Source organism: Sciurus carolinensis, chromosome 2 (genome assembly GCF_902686445.1).
Source record: "Sciurus carolinensis chromosome 2, mSciCar1.2, whole genome shotgun sequence".
NCBI classification, from domain to species: domain Eukaryota; kingdom Metazoa; phylum Chordata; class Mammalia; order Rodentia; family Sciuridae; genus Sciurus; species Sciurus carolinensis.
Window position 1 is genome coordinate 155,921,911 of NC_062214.1, and position 16,360 is coordinate 155,938,270.

The 16,360-nt window shown below is 32.9% G+C and overlaps 1 protein-coding gene across 1 annotated transcript in view; it reads left to right on the top strand.

Annotated features, from left to right (window-relative positions):
• Positions 1-16,360, top strand: part of Ktn1 (kinectin 1) — a 168,620-nt gene that overhangs the window by 69,869 nt on the left and 82,391 nt on the right. Inside the window, 8 exon segments of the mRNA XM_047539394.1 lie at positions 70-138; positions 601-638; positions 8,286-8,376; positions 10,553-10,611; positions 10,614-10,621; positions 12,184-12,220; positions 13,882-13,972; positions 15,958-16,044. Coding sequence (XP_047395350.1) covers positions 70-138; positions 601-638; positions 8,286-8,376; positions 10,553-10,611; positions 10,614-10,621; positions 12,184-12,220; positions 13,882-13,972; positions 15,958-16,044 — 480 coding nt within the window.

A 16,360-nucleotide genomic window follows, 5' to 3' on the forward strand; every position in this document is an offset into this window, starting at 1 on the left:
TTACAAATAAAAGGTAAAAAACACCTTTTTTTTATATTTGAATATCAGTTCACACCTATTCTTTTTAAGGATCTGCAAGAAGAAAATGAATCTTTGAAGACTTACATGCAGGAAGCAGCACAACATAACTTGCAGGAGGTATAGTATAGATAAATTACCAACATGCAACATAGGAATGAAAAATCTTTATGTACTTGGAAGTAAAGAAGTTAAAATGTTCTTAGTTTCTTTACCAGAAAAATCATGTTTTCCATTGTTACTGTTAAAATATCTTAACTTGTATTCCTGTCAAGTCGTATTTAACAGCCTGATTTGTCAGCCTAAGTTTATAAGCATTTCCTTCTTCCTTTTTCAATGCACAGTAGACTCATTCTTAACTGTGTTTAGTTTCTGTATTAATCTGTAGTCCTTTGAAAAATAAATAATAAAAATTAAATTTAATCAAGAAAACTCATTCTGTCTTTGTTTTACAAATGCCCTAGTCTTAAATTTACCACATAATTATGTTTTTATTTTACTGGCCAGTGATTCTGTATTATTTTATTGTAAAACCAGGTTTACTTTGATGTTAGCGTTAAAAAATGTGAATCTATTTCTTAGGCATGTTCTGCATCACGCTTTGAAGAACTTGAAATTGTGTAAGTATACGTTTAGCGAGCTCCCTACATCCCATATGTTTTTTTTGGGGGCATAATAGTTGTACATAATGGTGGAAATTGTTGTTACATATACATGAATACAATATAGTAGTATAATTTAGCCAAATCATTCCCTAGTGTTTCCCCTTTCCCTCTCCTATTCCATTCCCTGGGACTTTTCCTCTACTCTTCTGATCTCCCTTCTGTTTTCATGAGATTCCCCACCCCTCCCACCTTTTCCTTTCTGCTCTCTAGCTTCCACATGAGAAAATATGACTCTTGACCCTCAGAGTTCGGTTTATTTTGCTTGACCTAATAATCTCTAGTTTCATCTATTTTTCCTGCAAATGACATAATTTCTTTTCTTTTTATGACTGAATAAAACTCCATTGTACACATATACCACATTTTCTTTATCCATTTATTTATTGATGGACATATAGGCTAGTTCCATAGTTTGGGTGTTGTGAATTGTGCTGCTTTAAACATGGTTATGCATGTGTCAGCTGTTACATGATGAATAATTCTTCAGGTTAAATACCAAGAAGTGGTATAGCTGGTTCATACAGTGGTTCCATTCTTATTTTTCGAGGAGCCTCCATACTGATTTCCATAGTGAGTGTGTTAATTTACAGTTCCCCTAACAATGTAAAAGTGTTCCTTTTTATCCACATCCTTTCCAGCATTTGTTATTGTTTGTTTTCTTGATGAATACCTTTTTGACTGGCGTTAGATGAAATCTGTCTAGTTTTGATTTGCATTTCCTCTTTGCTAATGATGTCGAATGTTTCTTCATATATTTGTTGGCCATTTGTATTTCTTCTTTTGAGAAGTGTCTGTTTAATTCATTTGCTCATTTATTAATTGGGTCATTTGCTCTTTTGGTGTTCTTTGAATTCTTTATATATTGTGGATATTAATCCTTGGTCAGAAGAGTAGCTAGCAAAGATTTTCTCCCATTCTGGAAGTTCTCTCTTCATATTTTTTTTTTCATTTGCTATGCAGAAACTTTAATTTGATGCCGTCCCAGTTATTTCTTTTGGTATTATTTCCTGCTTTAGGGGTCCTATTGAGAAAGTTGTTGCCTGTGCCTATAGGACTGTGGACTCTGTTTTCTTCTAGGAGTTGCATAGTTTCTGGTCCAATTTCTAGATCTTGAATCCATTTTGAGTTGATTTCTCTTTTATTCTTCCAATTAAATTTTAGGACTTTTTTTCTAGTTCTGTGGAGAATGTCATTGGTATTTTGATGGGGGTTGCTTTGAATCTGTATATTGCTTTTGGTAATATGGCCATTGTAGCAATATTAACACTGCTTGTCAATGAATACAGGAGGTCTTTCCCTCTTCTTGTGTTGTCTTTTAATTTTTCAGAGTTCTATTGTTTTATTGTAGAGGTCTTTCACTTCCTTGGTTAGGTTTATTCCTAGGTATTTTATTTTTCTTGAGGCTATTGTTAATGGAATTGTTTTCCTGATTTCTTTTTTAGTAGATTCATGTTGGTATATAGGAAAGCTATTGATTATTACATGTTGATTTGTAGGCTGCCGCTTTGCTGAATATGTTTATTAACTTTAGCAGTCTTTTGATGGAGCTTTTTGGATCTTCTAGGTACAAATAGGATCATATCATTTGTAAACAGTAATAATTTATCTTTTTCCTTTCCTTTTTTAAAATCTCTTTTATTTCCCTCTCTTGCCTAATTGCTCTGGCTGTAATTTCTAGCACTGTATTAAATAGGAGTGGTAAGAGTGAACTCTCTTGTCTTGTTCCAAATTTTATAGAAAATGCTTTTTTTCTTTTCCCACTCACTCTGATATTGGCTTTGGGTTTTGTGTATGTAACCTTTATAGTGTTGAGATAGGTTCCTTTTATCCCTAGTTTCTTCAGTGTTTTTTTTTTTTTTTTTTTTTTTAATCATGAATGGGTGCTGAATTTTGTTAAAGACATCTATTGAGATGTCTAAGTGATTTTTGTCCTTAATTCAATTAATGTGATGAATAACATTTATTGATTTGTGTATGTTAACCCATCCTTGCTTTCCATGACTGATTTGGTCATGATGTACAATCTTCTTAACATATTGTTGAATAATATTTGCTAATATTTATTAAGTATATTTGCATCTAAATTCATCAGGGATATTGGTCTGTAGTTTTCTTTCCTTGTTATGTCCTTACCTGGTTTTGGTATGGGTGTGATATTTGCTTCATAGAATGAATTTTGAAGTATTCCATCCATTTCTATTTCATGGTATAATTTGAGGAGTATTGGCATTAGTTCTTCTGTAAAAGTCTGATAGAATTCAGCTGAGAATCCTGGATTTTTCTTTGTTGGAAGACTTTTTCTTATTGTTTCTATCTCATTGCTATTTATTGATCTGTTCAGGTTTTCTGTATCCTCTTGATTCAGTTTTGGAAAATTGTATATGTCTAGAAATATCCATTTCTTCTAGGTTTTCCAATTTTTTGGAGTATTAATTTTCAAAATAGTCCCTAGTGATCCTTTGGATTTCTGTGATGTGTCTGTGGTGATTTCTACATTTTCATCTCTAACTTTATTAATTTGGGTCTTCTTTTTCTTTTGATTAATTTGGCTAGAAGCTTATCAGTCTTATTTATCTTTTCAAAGAGCCATTTCTTTCATTGATCCTTTTGTATTTGTTGTGTTCTCAATTTCATTGATTTTTTACTTTGTTCTTAATTATTTCCTTCCTTCTACTGGATTTGGAATTGGTTTGTTCTTGTTTTTAAAAGGCTTTGAGATGCATCATTAGGTTGTTCATTTGGGATCTTTCTGATTTTCTTATGTAGGCATTCATAGCTATAAACTTTCCTCTTGGAACTGGCTTCATAGTGTCCCTGAGGTTCTGATGTTTTTTATCACTATTCTCATTTGATTTTGAGAATTTTTAAATTTCTCCCCTGATTTCTTCTCTTACCCATTCATCATTCAAATGTGTATTGTTCAGTTTCCATGTTTTTACATAGTTTCTGTAGGATTTTTTTGGTGTTAATTTCTAAATTCATTCCATTATGCTTTGATAAGATCCAAGGAATTTAATCATTTGTTTTGTATTTGCTTAGAATTGCTTTGTGGTCTAAAATACGCTGTGCTTTAGAGAAGGTTTCATGAGCTGCTGAGAAGAAAGTGTATTTAGCTGTTGTTGGATGAAGTATTCTATAGATGTCTGTTAAGTCCATTTGATTTATAATATTTTTCAGGTCCAAAGAATCTACTGAGTTTGTCTGGACGACCTATCTAATGGTGAGAGAGGTGTGTTGAAATCACCCAGTATTATTGAACTAGGGTCTGTGTGAGGCTTGATTTCAAGTAGTGTCTCTTGTGTAATTAGGTACACCAACATTTGGGGCATAAATATTTAGTATTGTTATATCTTCTTGTTGGTTTGTTCCCTTTATCAGTATGTCTATTTGGGGTTCTAAATGCTTCCTGTATCTGAATGTCCATCTCATTTTGAAGGTTTGGAAAATTTTATTTCTCTGAAGAGTTTATCATTTCCATTAGCTTGTACATCACAGCCCTCTTCAATTCCAATGATTCTTAAATTTGAACTTTTAATATTCAGAGTTCTTGTATATTCTGATCATGATTACTTGTTTTCCTTTCTTTAAAACTGTCTGAATGCTCAATGGCTGCTTTGTCTTCCAGCTGCGATTCTGTCTTCAGCATGGTCTATTCTATTAGACTTTCAGCTCAACATTTTATTTGATTGTGTCTTTCATTTCCAAGATTTCTGTTTGGTTCTTTTTCAATATGTCTATCTCCTTATTGAATTTCTCATTTGTAATCTGTACTTTCTTAATTCAGTTTTTCTGTGTTTTTGGAATTCATTGATCATTTTAAAAATCATTCTGTTGAATTCTTTATCTGATATTTCTTCCACTTGAATATCTTCAGAGTCAGTTGCTGATGAATTATGAACTTTAGGAAAATTCATGTTTTTTGTTTTTGGTTTTTTTTTTTTTTTTTTTAATGTATTCCTATGTTGGGTTTTATGCATCTGTTGGGATGGATTTCTCTTGCTTTCTTATGTGGGCCTTTTTAGAGCACAGCCTTCTCTTGCCAGAGTGTCCTTAAGTGATCTAGATTGAGACCCCATCATAAGTGTGATATCCACAGCCATTGTGTTAATTCTGTTTTGTTGTAGGTGTGGCTATCTGTGAGTGGGACTGAAGGCCCACCCCTTGGGCCTTCCAACTTGGGACCTTGTCTTTAGTTTAAGTTTTTTTGTCCCTTCTATTCTTCGTATTCAAGGATAACTGAAGTTTGAGTATTATTAATTTGTCTGTGGAACAAGGTGTGCCATCTTTTGGCTGAGTTTAGTTCCGCAGCATTCTCTACCCTGTGAACTTGTAGTGACCCAGTAGGTTGCTAGCACCTCACAGAAAAGGGGGAAATAATATACAGCATTCAAATATGGGCTGGGGTTGTGGCTCAGTGGTAGAGCGCTTGCCTATCATGTGTGAGGCACTGGGTTTGACTCTCAGCACCGCATGGAAATAAATTAAAAATAATAATAAAGGTCCATTGCCAACTAAAAAATATTTAAAAAAATATATATATAGCATTCAAATAAATACCCAGTGCCTACTGTGACTTTTACAACACTATCACAAAAACAAGAATAGTGGATGGAGTTTGCAATTGCCAACAGCACAAACAATAAATAACTCTAAACTAGATCTGGCATTAAAATAAACAGCGAGTGTCAACTATGGCATCCACAGCAGTAATAATTACAGTAACACAAATGGTGGAAACTGGAGTTATATAAAACAAATAGTTCTAAAAGATGGTAAAAATACAGTTCATTGAGAGAAAAGAATATACGATGAGGTAAAAGAGTTGAGAATGTTTAATTTACCATATCCATAGCCAGGCCAGGGTCTGTATCTTAATCTCCAAGCTTCCAAAGGCCTAGAGACAAATGATTATCTAGAACTGAGGGGTTCTGGGCCTCCCCAAGGCTGAGCAGCCAGAGAGCAAGTTTTCCTGGTCAAGGGGATCCCTGAGGTACCATCAGCAGCATAGCTGCCATGCACGGATCTTTTGGATAATGTGACTCATGAACCCTGGCCCTCTGGCTTACACTCAGCATGACCCCTGAACTGCATTCACAGCTGTAGAATATGAACATGCTGGGTAATTAATTAATAAAGGGACTATGTGCTGGTGAAAAAAAATGTGAACAGATAGAATGCAGAAGAGATAATAGCAAATAGTGGTTACAAAGAGGGGAAAAGTATGAAAACAAAAGGAAAAAAAAGGAACGAAAATTTGGCTGTTAGAAGAAAGGAGAAAGAGAAATAAGAAAAAAACAAAACAAAACAAAAAAAAACACAGATAAAAACCCTAAACCTCAAGAGACAAGGCAAGGAAAAGTAACTATATTTAAAAATACTAAAAATGAGAAAAAAATAAATATGGGTGTATGTTCACAGCTTAAAATTAGTATTTGAAGGATAACATCTCTAGAAAATAATTATAATCAATATTGGTAAAATAGAACTTGTCATATTCATAATTCTGTGCTGAGTAGTAAAAATATTGACTCCAGTCAGCATAGCAGGTGTAGATGCTCATCCTGGAACAAATTTTGTATACTATAAAGTCTGTTTTCTTAAGCTAAATGAGTTTGCACTGGTGAGGAATGGAATCTGGACCTCAGCTTTTTGCATCTCTCTAGAGTCAGTTCAAAGGGAGTTTTCTTTGATGTGATGCCCAGCAACCTTTATCAATGTTTGTTTTTAAGAAGTATCCCCTTTTGAAACTGATATCTTTAAAAATAAGTTAATGTGAATATTTACTATCATTTATCTTTATGAATACAAAGAAGATGACTTCTTGACAAGATGTCTTGTGTGTGCAACTAATTTTTCTCTTGGGCATTATGTAACTGTCAAGGTGCTTTTCTCATCTGCTTTCATATTTGTGGCCTCTTTGTAGTTGGTATATAAATTATGAAAGTATATAATTTTAGGTTCATTCTTGTCTTATATTTTCCTTGTATTTTCTTTTATTTTTAAATTAATAGACTTTATTTTGGGGGATGCATATTTAGGTCACAGAAAAAAAAAAAGAGAGAAAAGTACAGAGTTTCCATATCCCTCTTCCATTTTCCCTTGCATTAGCAGAGTACATTTAAAACAGTTGGGGAGCCAATAGCAATACATTGTTTTTAACTAAAGATGAATTTTTGGTTGGTATCTGCTCTAGGTTTTAACAAATGTATAATGACAGTATATTCATTATAATATCATACAGAATAGTTTTGCTATCCTAAAAAAATTGTGTTTCACCTGTTCTTTCATCCCACCCTCCTTTCATTTACCTCCCAACCCCTAACCTCCTCACCCTGAATTCCTGGCAACCATTGATCATCTTCTATCTCCATAGTTAATGCCTTTTCCAGAATGTCATAGTTGGAACCATATAGTATGTAGCCTTTTCAGATTGGTTTTCTTTCACTTTAGCAATATGTATTTAGTGTTTGTCTTTTCATTCTTTTATCCCACACTTATGTATGCTGCTTTATTTTTCATATAGACTTATAAGCATCTTGGTATTCTTTTTAGATTTAAATGGGCTAAAAACAGTGTCCCATTCGGTAAATAACCTGAGAATCTTCAGACATTGGAGATACTGAAATAAATTAAGATGGGTTCCTGCCCGAATGAAATGGATAAACCAAACAATTAACAGTGTCAAGTGTTAGCTGGTTGCTGTGGCACACACCTATAATCCTGGCTATTCAAGAGTTTGAGGCAGGAAGATGTGCAAGTTCAAGTCTAGCCTCAGCAACTTAGACCCTGTCTCAAAATGAAAGATAAAAAGACCTGAGACTGTAGCTCAACAGTAAAGCACCCTTGGTTTTAATCCCCAGTGGTCTGCTCACTACCCATGGAAAAGGTGTTAAATGTTGTGATAGAGGCCTATTGCTTAGATGACAGTCTGGTGGGATTTGCTTGGGCTTGATTGAGTAAAACTCATCAAGACTGAGTGACGGTGTACCTAACTAAATTATATGTAGCACCTCTTTCCAGCATAAATGTTGGGTATATTCTAACTTCCAGGGCCAGTGAATTATGGCTAACATTCTTGGGAACAATACTGATTTCTTTCTTTCTTTCTTTTTTTTTTTCTTTTTTTATTTGGGTGTACTGGAGATTGAACTCAGGGGCTCCACCACTGAGCCACATTCCCAGCCCTATTTTGTATTTCATTTAGAGACAGAGTCTCACTTTGTTGCTTTCCACCTTGCTTTTGCTGAGGCTGTCTTTGAACTCATGATTGTCCTGCCTCAGCTTCCGGAGCTGCTGGGATTACAGGTGTGCGCCACCTTTTAAGTGATACTTTTTTAACGATTTCATGAAATATACTTTTGCTTTTAGTTTTTGTTTTAGAGTTTCCTCCTAGATAAAATCATATGTTACATGTAAAATAGCAATTTTAGGATGTTCTTGACTTTGAAATACTGTCTTTTAAACAAACTCAGAAGTTTATAATATGGGGAGAAAGAGCTTGTAGGCATCGTTTGTGCTATCATTTTTCTTAGGGGTAATTTTGGAATCTAGCTTTCCTTTTCATTGCATGTTAGTAAAATAAGTTGTTTGTAAAAATTCTAGGTTGAAAGAGAAAGAAAATGAAATGAAGAGACTAGAAGCTATGCTAAAAGAGAGGGAGAGGGATCTTTCTAGCAAAACAAAGCTGTTACAGGTGAATATACTTAAAATTATTGGGTGAGTTATTATCTTTGGTGGTTTTTAAAACATTTTTACTGCTGTGAAAGGGAAGAGAATACTGAGTGAGCCTTCCTATCCATTTATTGCATCTCATTCCTTAGGGATAACTACTGTCAGTATTGGCTACTGTCTTTTGAGAAATTGCCAATACATAAAATATGTGAATGTATATTTACTTGTATTTAATTATATACAGTTTTTCATTTTGCTTTCTTCCATAATTACCAATGTTTTTGAGATCTCTCCAGGGTAGTACATTTCTGACTTTAACTTTAATAGCTTCATGGTATTGTATGATTGTATTATTTATATAACCAATCCCACTTGATGGATACCTAGACTTTTGAGTATTGTTTTTCCTGTTACAAACAATGCTGCAACGAATATCCTTGCACACACATTTTGAATACTTTTATTCGTATCTTTTGTGTTTTAAATTTCTAGATTCTGGGTCAGAGGTTTATGCAGGTATTTTGTTTTGAAAGAGGAATAGCTTAAATAGGAAGTCAGTATCTTGTCACCTTCATGTAGTTAATGTTTAGATACTTATAGAACTTTGATTTGGAGTGATTACATATTTGTAGATGCCTTCAGTGTCTTGAACTAGTTTTGCTCACATTTCATACTCTTAAGGTTTAGTTCTGTTACATGCCCTCTCTCCCTCCCATATTCAATTTTGTTGGTAGTTTTGCTCACATTTCATACTCTTAAGGTTTAGTTCTGTTACATGCCCTCTCTCCCTCCCATATTCAATTTTGTTAGGTAATGTTAAATTGCCCTCCAGAAATGTTCTTACTGATTTACACTCTTGCTAACAGAGGGACACTGCCCCTTATTTCTTTCCAAAACTGACAAAAGATAAAAACATTTGATATTATTCTTTAAAGATGGTAAAAGACCATTTTATATTTGTGTTTGATTATGAGAGAAGTTAAGCATTCTTTGTATGTTTACTTCATTTGTAATTTAAAAAAAATTTTTTTTAGATGTTGATAGACCTTTATTTTATTCATTTATTTTTTATGTGGTGTTGAGAATTGAACCCAGTGCCTCACACAAGCTAGGCAAGTGTTCTGCCACTGAGCCACAACCCCAGCCCCTATAATTACATTTTATTTAATTTTTTCCTATACTTTTTTTCTGGAATGACATTTCATACTAATTTATTTATTTTTTACTTAAAAAAATTTTTTTTTGGTTGTAGATGGACACAATACCTTTGTTTTTTATTTATTTATGTTTTTATGGTACTGAGGATGGAACACAATGCCTCACTCAGTGCTAGGCAAGCACTCTGCCACTGAACCACAACCCCAGCCCCCATTTCTTACTAATTTAAAAGGTACTTTTTACATAATAATGGAAATTAACCTTTTGTTATTATGAGTTGATTTGTTTGCCTCAGTTTTTCTTTTGACTTCTTTTGTGTCTTCCACTCCTTTGAAAGTTTTAAAACTTTCTGAGTACTCAAATAATAGTAATTTTCTGAGTTTAAAAGTCTTAGGAAGAAAAGTATTTCTTACTCTGTGATCATAAAAAATATTTGCTCATTTTGTATATTCACAATTTATTTTTTATTTACATTTTTAAATTTATATATAATTTATTTTGGTAAATTGTGAGAATAACATTTCTAACCATTAACAAGAAAGGCTAAGTACATTATTAAATAATCTATCTTTTCTGCAGTGACTTTATTCCCCAGGGCACATTTAGCAATATCTGGAGATAATCTTTCGATTGTCACAACTGGAAGGGTGCTACTGTGTCAACTGCTTGAAGGCTATGAATGGCTTAGTGTCTTATAGTACATAGGGCAACCTCCTACATAAAAGAAATATCCAGTCCAAAATGGCACTAGTGCTGATTGAGAAATGTAGTCCTACTAATGTGAAATGTCACTCTATACTAAATTCCTATAAATATTTGGGCCTATTTCTGTCTTCTATTTTGTTTCATTGAGTTGTACCACTGCCAGATTAGTACTAAATATAATTACTGTAATTATATACTTTAAGATAAGGCTTATTGCATCCTTTTTAATTGTTACTATTGTGGAATTTTTCTAGATTGTATGGATGTACTTTAAAAGCTTTTATGGAAAATAAAAATCTCTGTTGGGTATTCATGTTTTATTTTTGTTTAAACAGGAGGTACAAGATGAAAACAAATTGTTTCAATCCCAGATTGAGCAGCTTAAGCATCAAAATTACCAGCAGGTAGGTACTATTAGATGTCCTGCCTTTTACTTTTGTGATTAAAAAAGAAAAAAAAAAAAAAAATAACAACCAGTGACTATAAGTATACTTGCCATTTTTTACATTTTCATTGAGACTAAAGTGTTCTTTTCTTTGTAGAAGCATTTATCAAATTTCCTGTAAAACAAAGCAATTTTCTATGCCATAGCCAAGATAAAATAATCTACAATGTATAAAAATATACCCAAATAATGTTACTGTCCTGTATTCAGCTCTTTTTATATCTGTATGTGTGTTTTCTGATCTTCTACATTGCTTTTCTTAGGAAGTTAGTTAAAATCTTAGAGGTCAGTTTAAACATGTATACACTCTGTTTTTGCGTTCTCTTAAAAAAAAAACCAATAATTGGAGAAAAACAATTATTTTGTAAGTCATGATCTACCATTATTTAAAATATGTATTCAAGGTGGTAACTCTGCTTGGTCAAAATAAAGTTAAAAAAATTTAAAGGGCATATTCCCCACAGTTTAATTTATAAATGTAAGGATAGAACAGTATGTATTTTGAAGGGCAAAGAATTAGAAGCCTAGCTGACAGGAAGCTTCTAACAGTTTAGTCTGGGAGATTGTAGTCATCAAGGAATAAATAATATGTGCCTTTGCATATTAGGTAAAAATTAACTTTTGTTACATGTTAGGAAGATTTCCAAACTTTACTTTTGATTACATTTAAAGATTTTTTAAAAATTATTTTGGAAGCTTAAAATTTTTATATAGTGATACATGCATTATAAAATATGAAATTTAAGGTATTTCTGTTAGTGGAGTCCTAGACCAGAAGTCTGACTCCAGGGATCCAAACAAATAAGATCTGGCTACTTGCCCCCCCAACAGAAAAGTAATGGTGAAAATCAGGAAAGGAACTTAAATCTTGGTGACCATACCAGACAGTAAAAGGAAAATCAGAGTTTCTAGCCCTGTCTTGTGGGGGTACTGGCATGAGCTTTCAGATTATATAGACCAGGGGAACCAGAGATATGCGTAGTTAAGCAGTCTTGATCAGATTGTTGTTTGGTTTATCATTATTTCAGAATTGGTCAGGATGGCATCCTTGGGATAAGAAAGTCATTGTTGCCTAGGGAGTAGCTTTGACTCATTACAGGCTGTCTGTAGATTACATGTGTTGTGCCTGTAATCCAAGGTGATTCAGAACAAAGCAGACAGATGCAAACTGGAGGCAGAGATGCCAAGTTTTTCCTATTCAGGGCCAAGTGAAAAGTTAGCATTTTAGCAAAAGCAACCTGTAGTCCTTATTAGATTTCCTCAGTGCTTTGTCCATAGGAAATTAATAAGTATATGTTAATTGAAGAGTAAATATGTAATGACAATGAAGAGTAGAGTTGGTACTCAGTACAGTGTACAAATTTGAACATATTTTTATTAAAATTACAAAGTTAAGGTGCTAACTTGGGGAATAATGATATTTTTCACTTCTGGTATTGTCTTAATTTATATCTAAGAAGAATTTAACTTTTTTGTCTTCTAGAACATTTTGTTTGAAATAACATTTAAATCTTTCAATAGGCATCCACTTCCCCCCTCATGAAGAATTATTGAAAGCGTAAGTAATAAGTTTGATTCATACTTTGGGAATTGATAATGTTTTATGTGTTAAACAGTTCTCAGAGAAATAATTTAATGGAAGTAAAAATGATCTCCTAATTTTTTACAGTTCTATTTATATATCTTGAACTACACATCAGTAGAGTTCAGCTGTGTCTATGGCTGGTGAATGCTCCTTTTAATTGTATTTGGATTTCTTTGAATATCTTGTGAAGGGAAATGATTAGTTTCTTATTTTTTTTTCTTTCTTTTTTTAGGCATTAGGAAAATATCAAACTACACTTTAACAACTTGAATATTACCTCAGTTATCCTACTGAGTCTTCTTTATTCTAGATCTCATTGTGAAGTATAATGGTGCACATTTTGGATTAACTCTTGGATTTTAAAGAAAATTTATAATCTTTATAGTTGCTCTCTTTTCAGTAGAATTCTTTTTTTTAGCTGCAAGTTCTTTTTACCTATAACTTTTGCTAAGAGGCTATATTTAAGGTCGTTTAAGTTATAGCATGTGTCAACATGTTAAATATCAGCCACATTAAGAATAGGAGGTATAAGTAATCTAAAAAGTCTTTAATCTTGGCTTGTTTATAAAGTTGGTCATTTATTAGGTTAGAGTTATTTAGTGTTTAAATTTAGTCTTGAACATGGGTCTGTAAAGTTTTTCTGTGAAAAGGGTCTGATAATTAATATTTTAGATTTGGGGGTCCACATAGGTCTCTGTTTCATACTAATTTTTATACCTTTAAAAACATACAACAGGAGGCTAGGCCTGATGGTGCTTTCCTGTAGTTCCAGCTACTTGGTAGGCTGAGGTGGGTGAATTACTGGAGGTCATGAGTTTGAAACCAGCCTGAGCAATATAAACTTAAAATAAATTTACATACATGAACTTATTTTAAGTTTAAAATGTTGTATGAGCAACATAGTGAGACCCTGTCTAAAAAAACAAACAAACAAAAAGTTTAAAACGGCTCTTATTTCAAGAGCCATACTAAAACAGACTATGGGCTGGACACCTCTTATATAAGGCCTTATTCTTAAGAAGGAGCTATCTATGATATAACTTTCTACCCAAGCCACTCTTAACTATAATAGAATTGAATTATGAATCTTTGCCATTGCTTTCTGCATTTCTGGGAAATAACTAGTTTATTGGATAGAACCAAGGGGGGAAAAAAACCATAAATCCTAAAGATTGGTGTGAAAATGACAAAATTACCTTGCTCATTTTATATCATGCTTTATTGCCTTCTGGGGGAAAAATACATGTAGGGGACTGCCTTTGTATCAGTTTTCACTCCTCTGAAAATAGCTGATCCAAGTAAAAGAAAATAACTATGATGATGGTGGCTCATGTATTCATGAACTATTTCTTAAGAATTATTTTCTTATTAGAGCAAACCTTAACATGTCATGTGTGTAAACTTTATTTGAAAAGCATTTCTGAAATTAAGAATTCTTGGGTGGACTTTCTATGGTAAACAGAAACCAAGTAATGCAGTTTTCAAACATCTACTTGCAAATATCTATTTATAATAACAAATATTGATATATATCGGTATCTAAATTACATTGCTGTTTACTTAATATCTAAGTTTTGTTACTATTTATCTAAAATCACTGTTCACCTAAAATATGTACTAATGTTCTGGTTTAGAATTTCAGACAAAGAGAAGGAAATAATTGGTCTCCAGAATGAGTTAGATTCTTTGAAAGATGCTGTTGAACACCAAAGGAAGAAAAATAATGTAAGTAAATCTTTATCAAAATGAAACTTTTCTTTTTATTCAACATTGAAAAGTTGGTTCAGGAATTTTTTTTCTTAATCTGTGTAAGAAAGTACTATTGCTTTCTGTATTTTAACTTATTTGATTAGGTGCATTATTAATCATTTAATTAGAGAACAGATTTTTTTCAATAGGTGAAAGACAATTTTTACACTTAGAAGTATTTTGGATTTTTTAACTAAAAATGTAATTGACTTTTAATTGAACTTTTATTTGGAAAAATAATTTCTTTCAAACTCAGTATTTTCAAATCAAAGATATTTTCTCCTGTTTAGATCAGGCTAGCCTTTTTGTAGATTAAAAGTAATGCCAGTATTTCTCAATAATTAAGTTTTCAGAGCCTTCTATATCTTTCCTTTTTTTTAACCGAGAGGCAGTGCATATTTTGGTAATTAAGTTGTTAGATGCCTTAGAGCCTGAGTGCATTTTTACTAAAATGGGAAGGAACAGTTCTTTAGGAGCTCTATGTCCTAGTACTCTTTCTGAACAGACAGATGGTGAATTTAGGTGAATGTCATACATTCTCTCTTACCAGAAGGTGATACCTCTAAGTAGAGTCCAAGAATTGCTAGAGAATACATTTTTGTACATAAAATCAATAAGACTGAAATATTATTGAAATCTAAGGAGATATTGATAATAAATGCATATATTTTCTAGTATAGTTAAATGTTTTAAAATTTGTGTTAAATTGTTAATTTAACAAGTTGGCATTTTCCTGCACTCGAGTTTGTCAAAATTAGGTATGTGAATCGCCCTTTGTATGTCGTGTAACATTACTAACAGCATTGCTTAGCAACAGAACTTGAGGTGAACTTGCCAATAACCTGCTAACATCTTAATTATGTTTTATTATCGGGATTCTGAGATAAGAAAGGCATGGTAATGCTTACCAATTTAATACAGGAGCAGCAGCAATGGCAGCAGCTCTGGAGGCCTTGAAGCATGTAGAAAGAACCAGGACACTGGAGGCCAGCAGAGTGCAGTGTCAGTCCATTCTAGTTCTGCCACTTCATTTACTATGTATCTGTGGCCAGACTTCTTAACCTTCATTTATGGTTCCCTGTGTATAAAGTGGGAATAAATACCATAAATTGTTAAAAGCATTAATGAGAGTTTGTGAAGTGCCACATGTAGTATTTGACATCTAAATATTCAATACATGGTAAATATTGGCTTTTACTTTGGGGTTATATTTAGATTTCTGATTCTAAAATAAGACTGAAAAATAGCAGATTGTCTTTAATTATATTTGCTGTTGAAATGCTGTTAAAATCTAAATCTTTTGGAGCTCAGTTTTTCAATGACCTCTGTTTCTCCTGTAAGAGAACATGTTTTACAGCTTTCCAGCTGCCTTATTTGCCTCAGTCAACTAGTTTGTACAGTTTGTGTCAGGTTGGTTTTGTGGTATACACATTTGACCATGCCATGAAAGAAAGACAACACAGTGTTTTACTGTGTCATTCCTAGGTATATTGGAAATGTATTAATTTTATTAAAACATTTAAAGGAAAAAATGTTGTGTTATAGTGGAAAGTCCCATGATGATATTGGGCCCTTTTAAAATCCCATGCAAAGCTTTTTGCAATACTAGTGTACTTGCTCTGTCCTTAATCTTCTAATGTTCAGTGTACCTGAAATCATACTTGTAATCTTGGTTTGTGTGTTACTTTTGAATGCTTTCTTCTTTTTCATGCGTGCACAGTAATTATTTTAAAAGTTGGCATATTTGATGTGTATACTAAAACGTGGAAGGCGGGCATCTTTATTTTCTCATTCAAACTTCTAAACATTGCTTTTTATTTTTTTGCTAATATACATATTTCCCCATTGAAATGATTTTGCAGTAACCAGCATTTAAATGCAGTGCAAAATACTGATGAAGTGAAAAGCAAAAATCTTTCAATAATGGATAAACTGAAATCATTCTTTCTAAAAATGATTAGGACCTTCGGGAGAAAAACTGGGAAGCAATGGAAGCATTGGCATCAACTGAAAAAATGCTGCAGGACAAAGTGAACAAGACTTCCAAGGTTGTAATGCTAACTCCTAGAAACAATCCACTGAAAGAGAAAATCTGCAGCTTGTCTTAAAATCAGACTAAAGCATTTAATTTTACTGCAATTTAAATATAAAATCTTATCATCCACATTTATCATCTGTCATTTCTGCTTTTTTCATATACTCCTTGAGGCTTTAGTTTTGGGCATGCCAATTTGTTGAGATGATCTCTTTGTTGGAACTTTTCGGACATTACTTTAAGTGGAAGACTTTCTGAAGGCCTTTGAGGCACATAGGTTTCTTTCAGAGAGTATGCCTGCTGGGGAAGTTAAGAGAGAACCTCAGTGA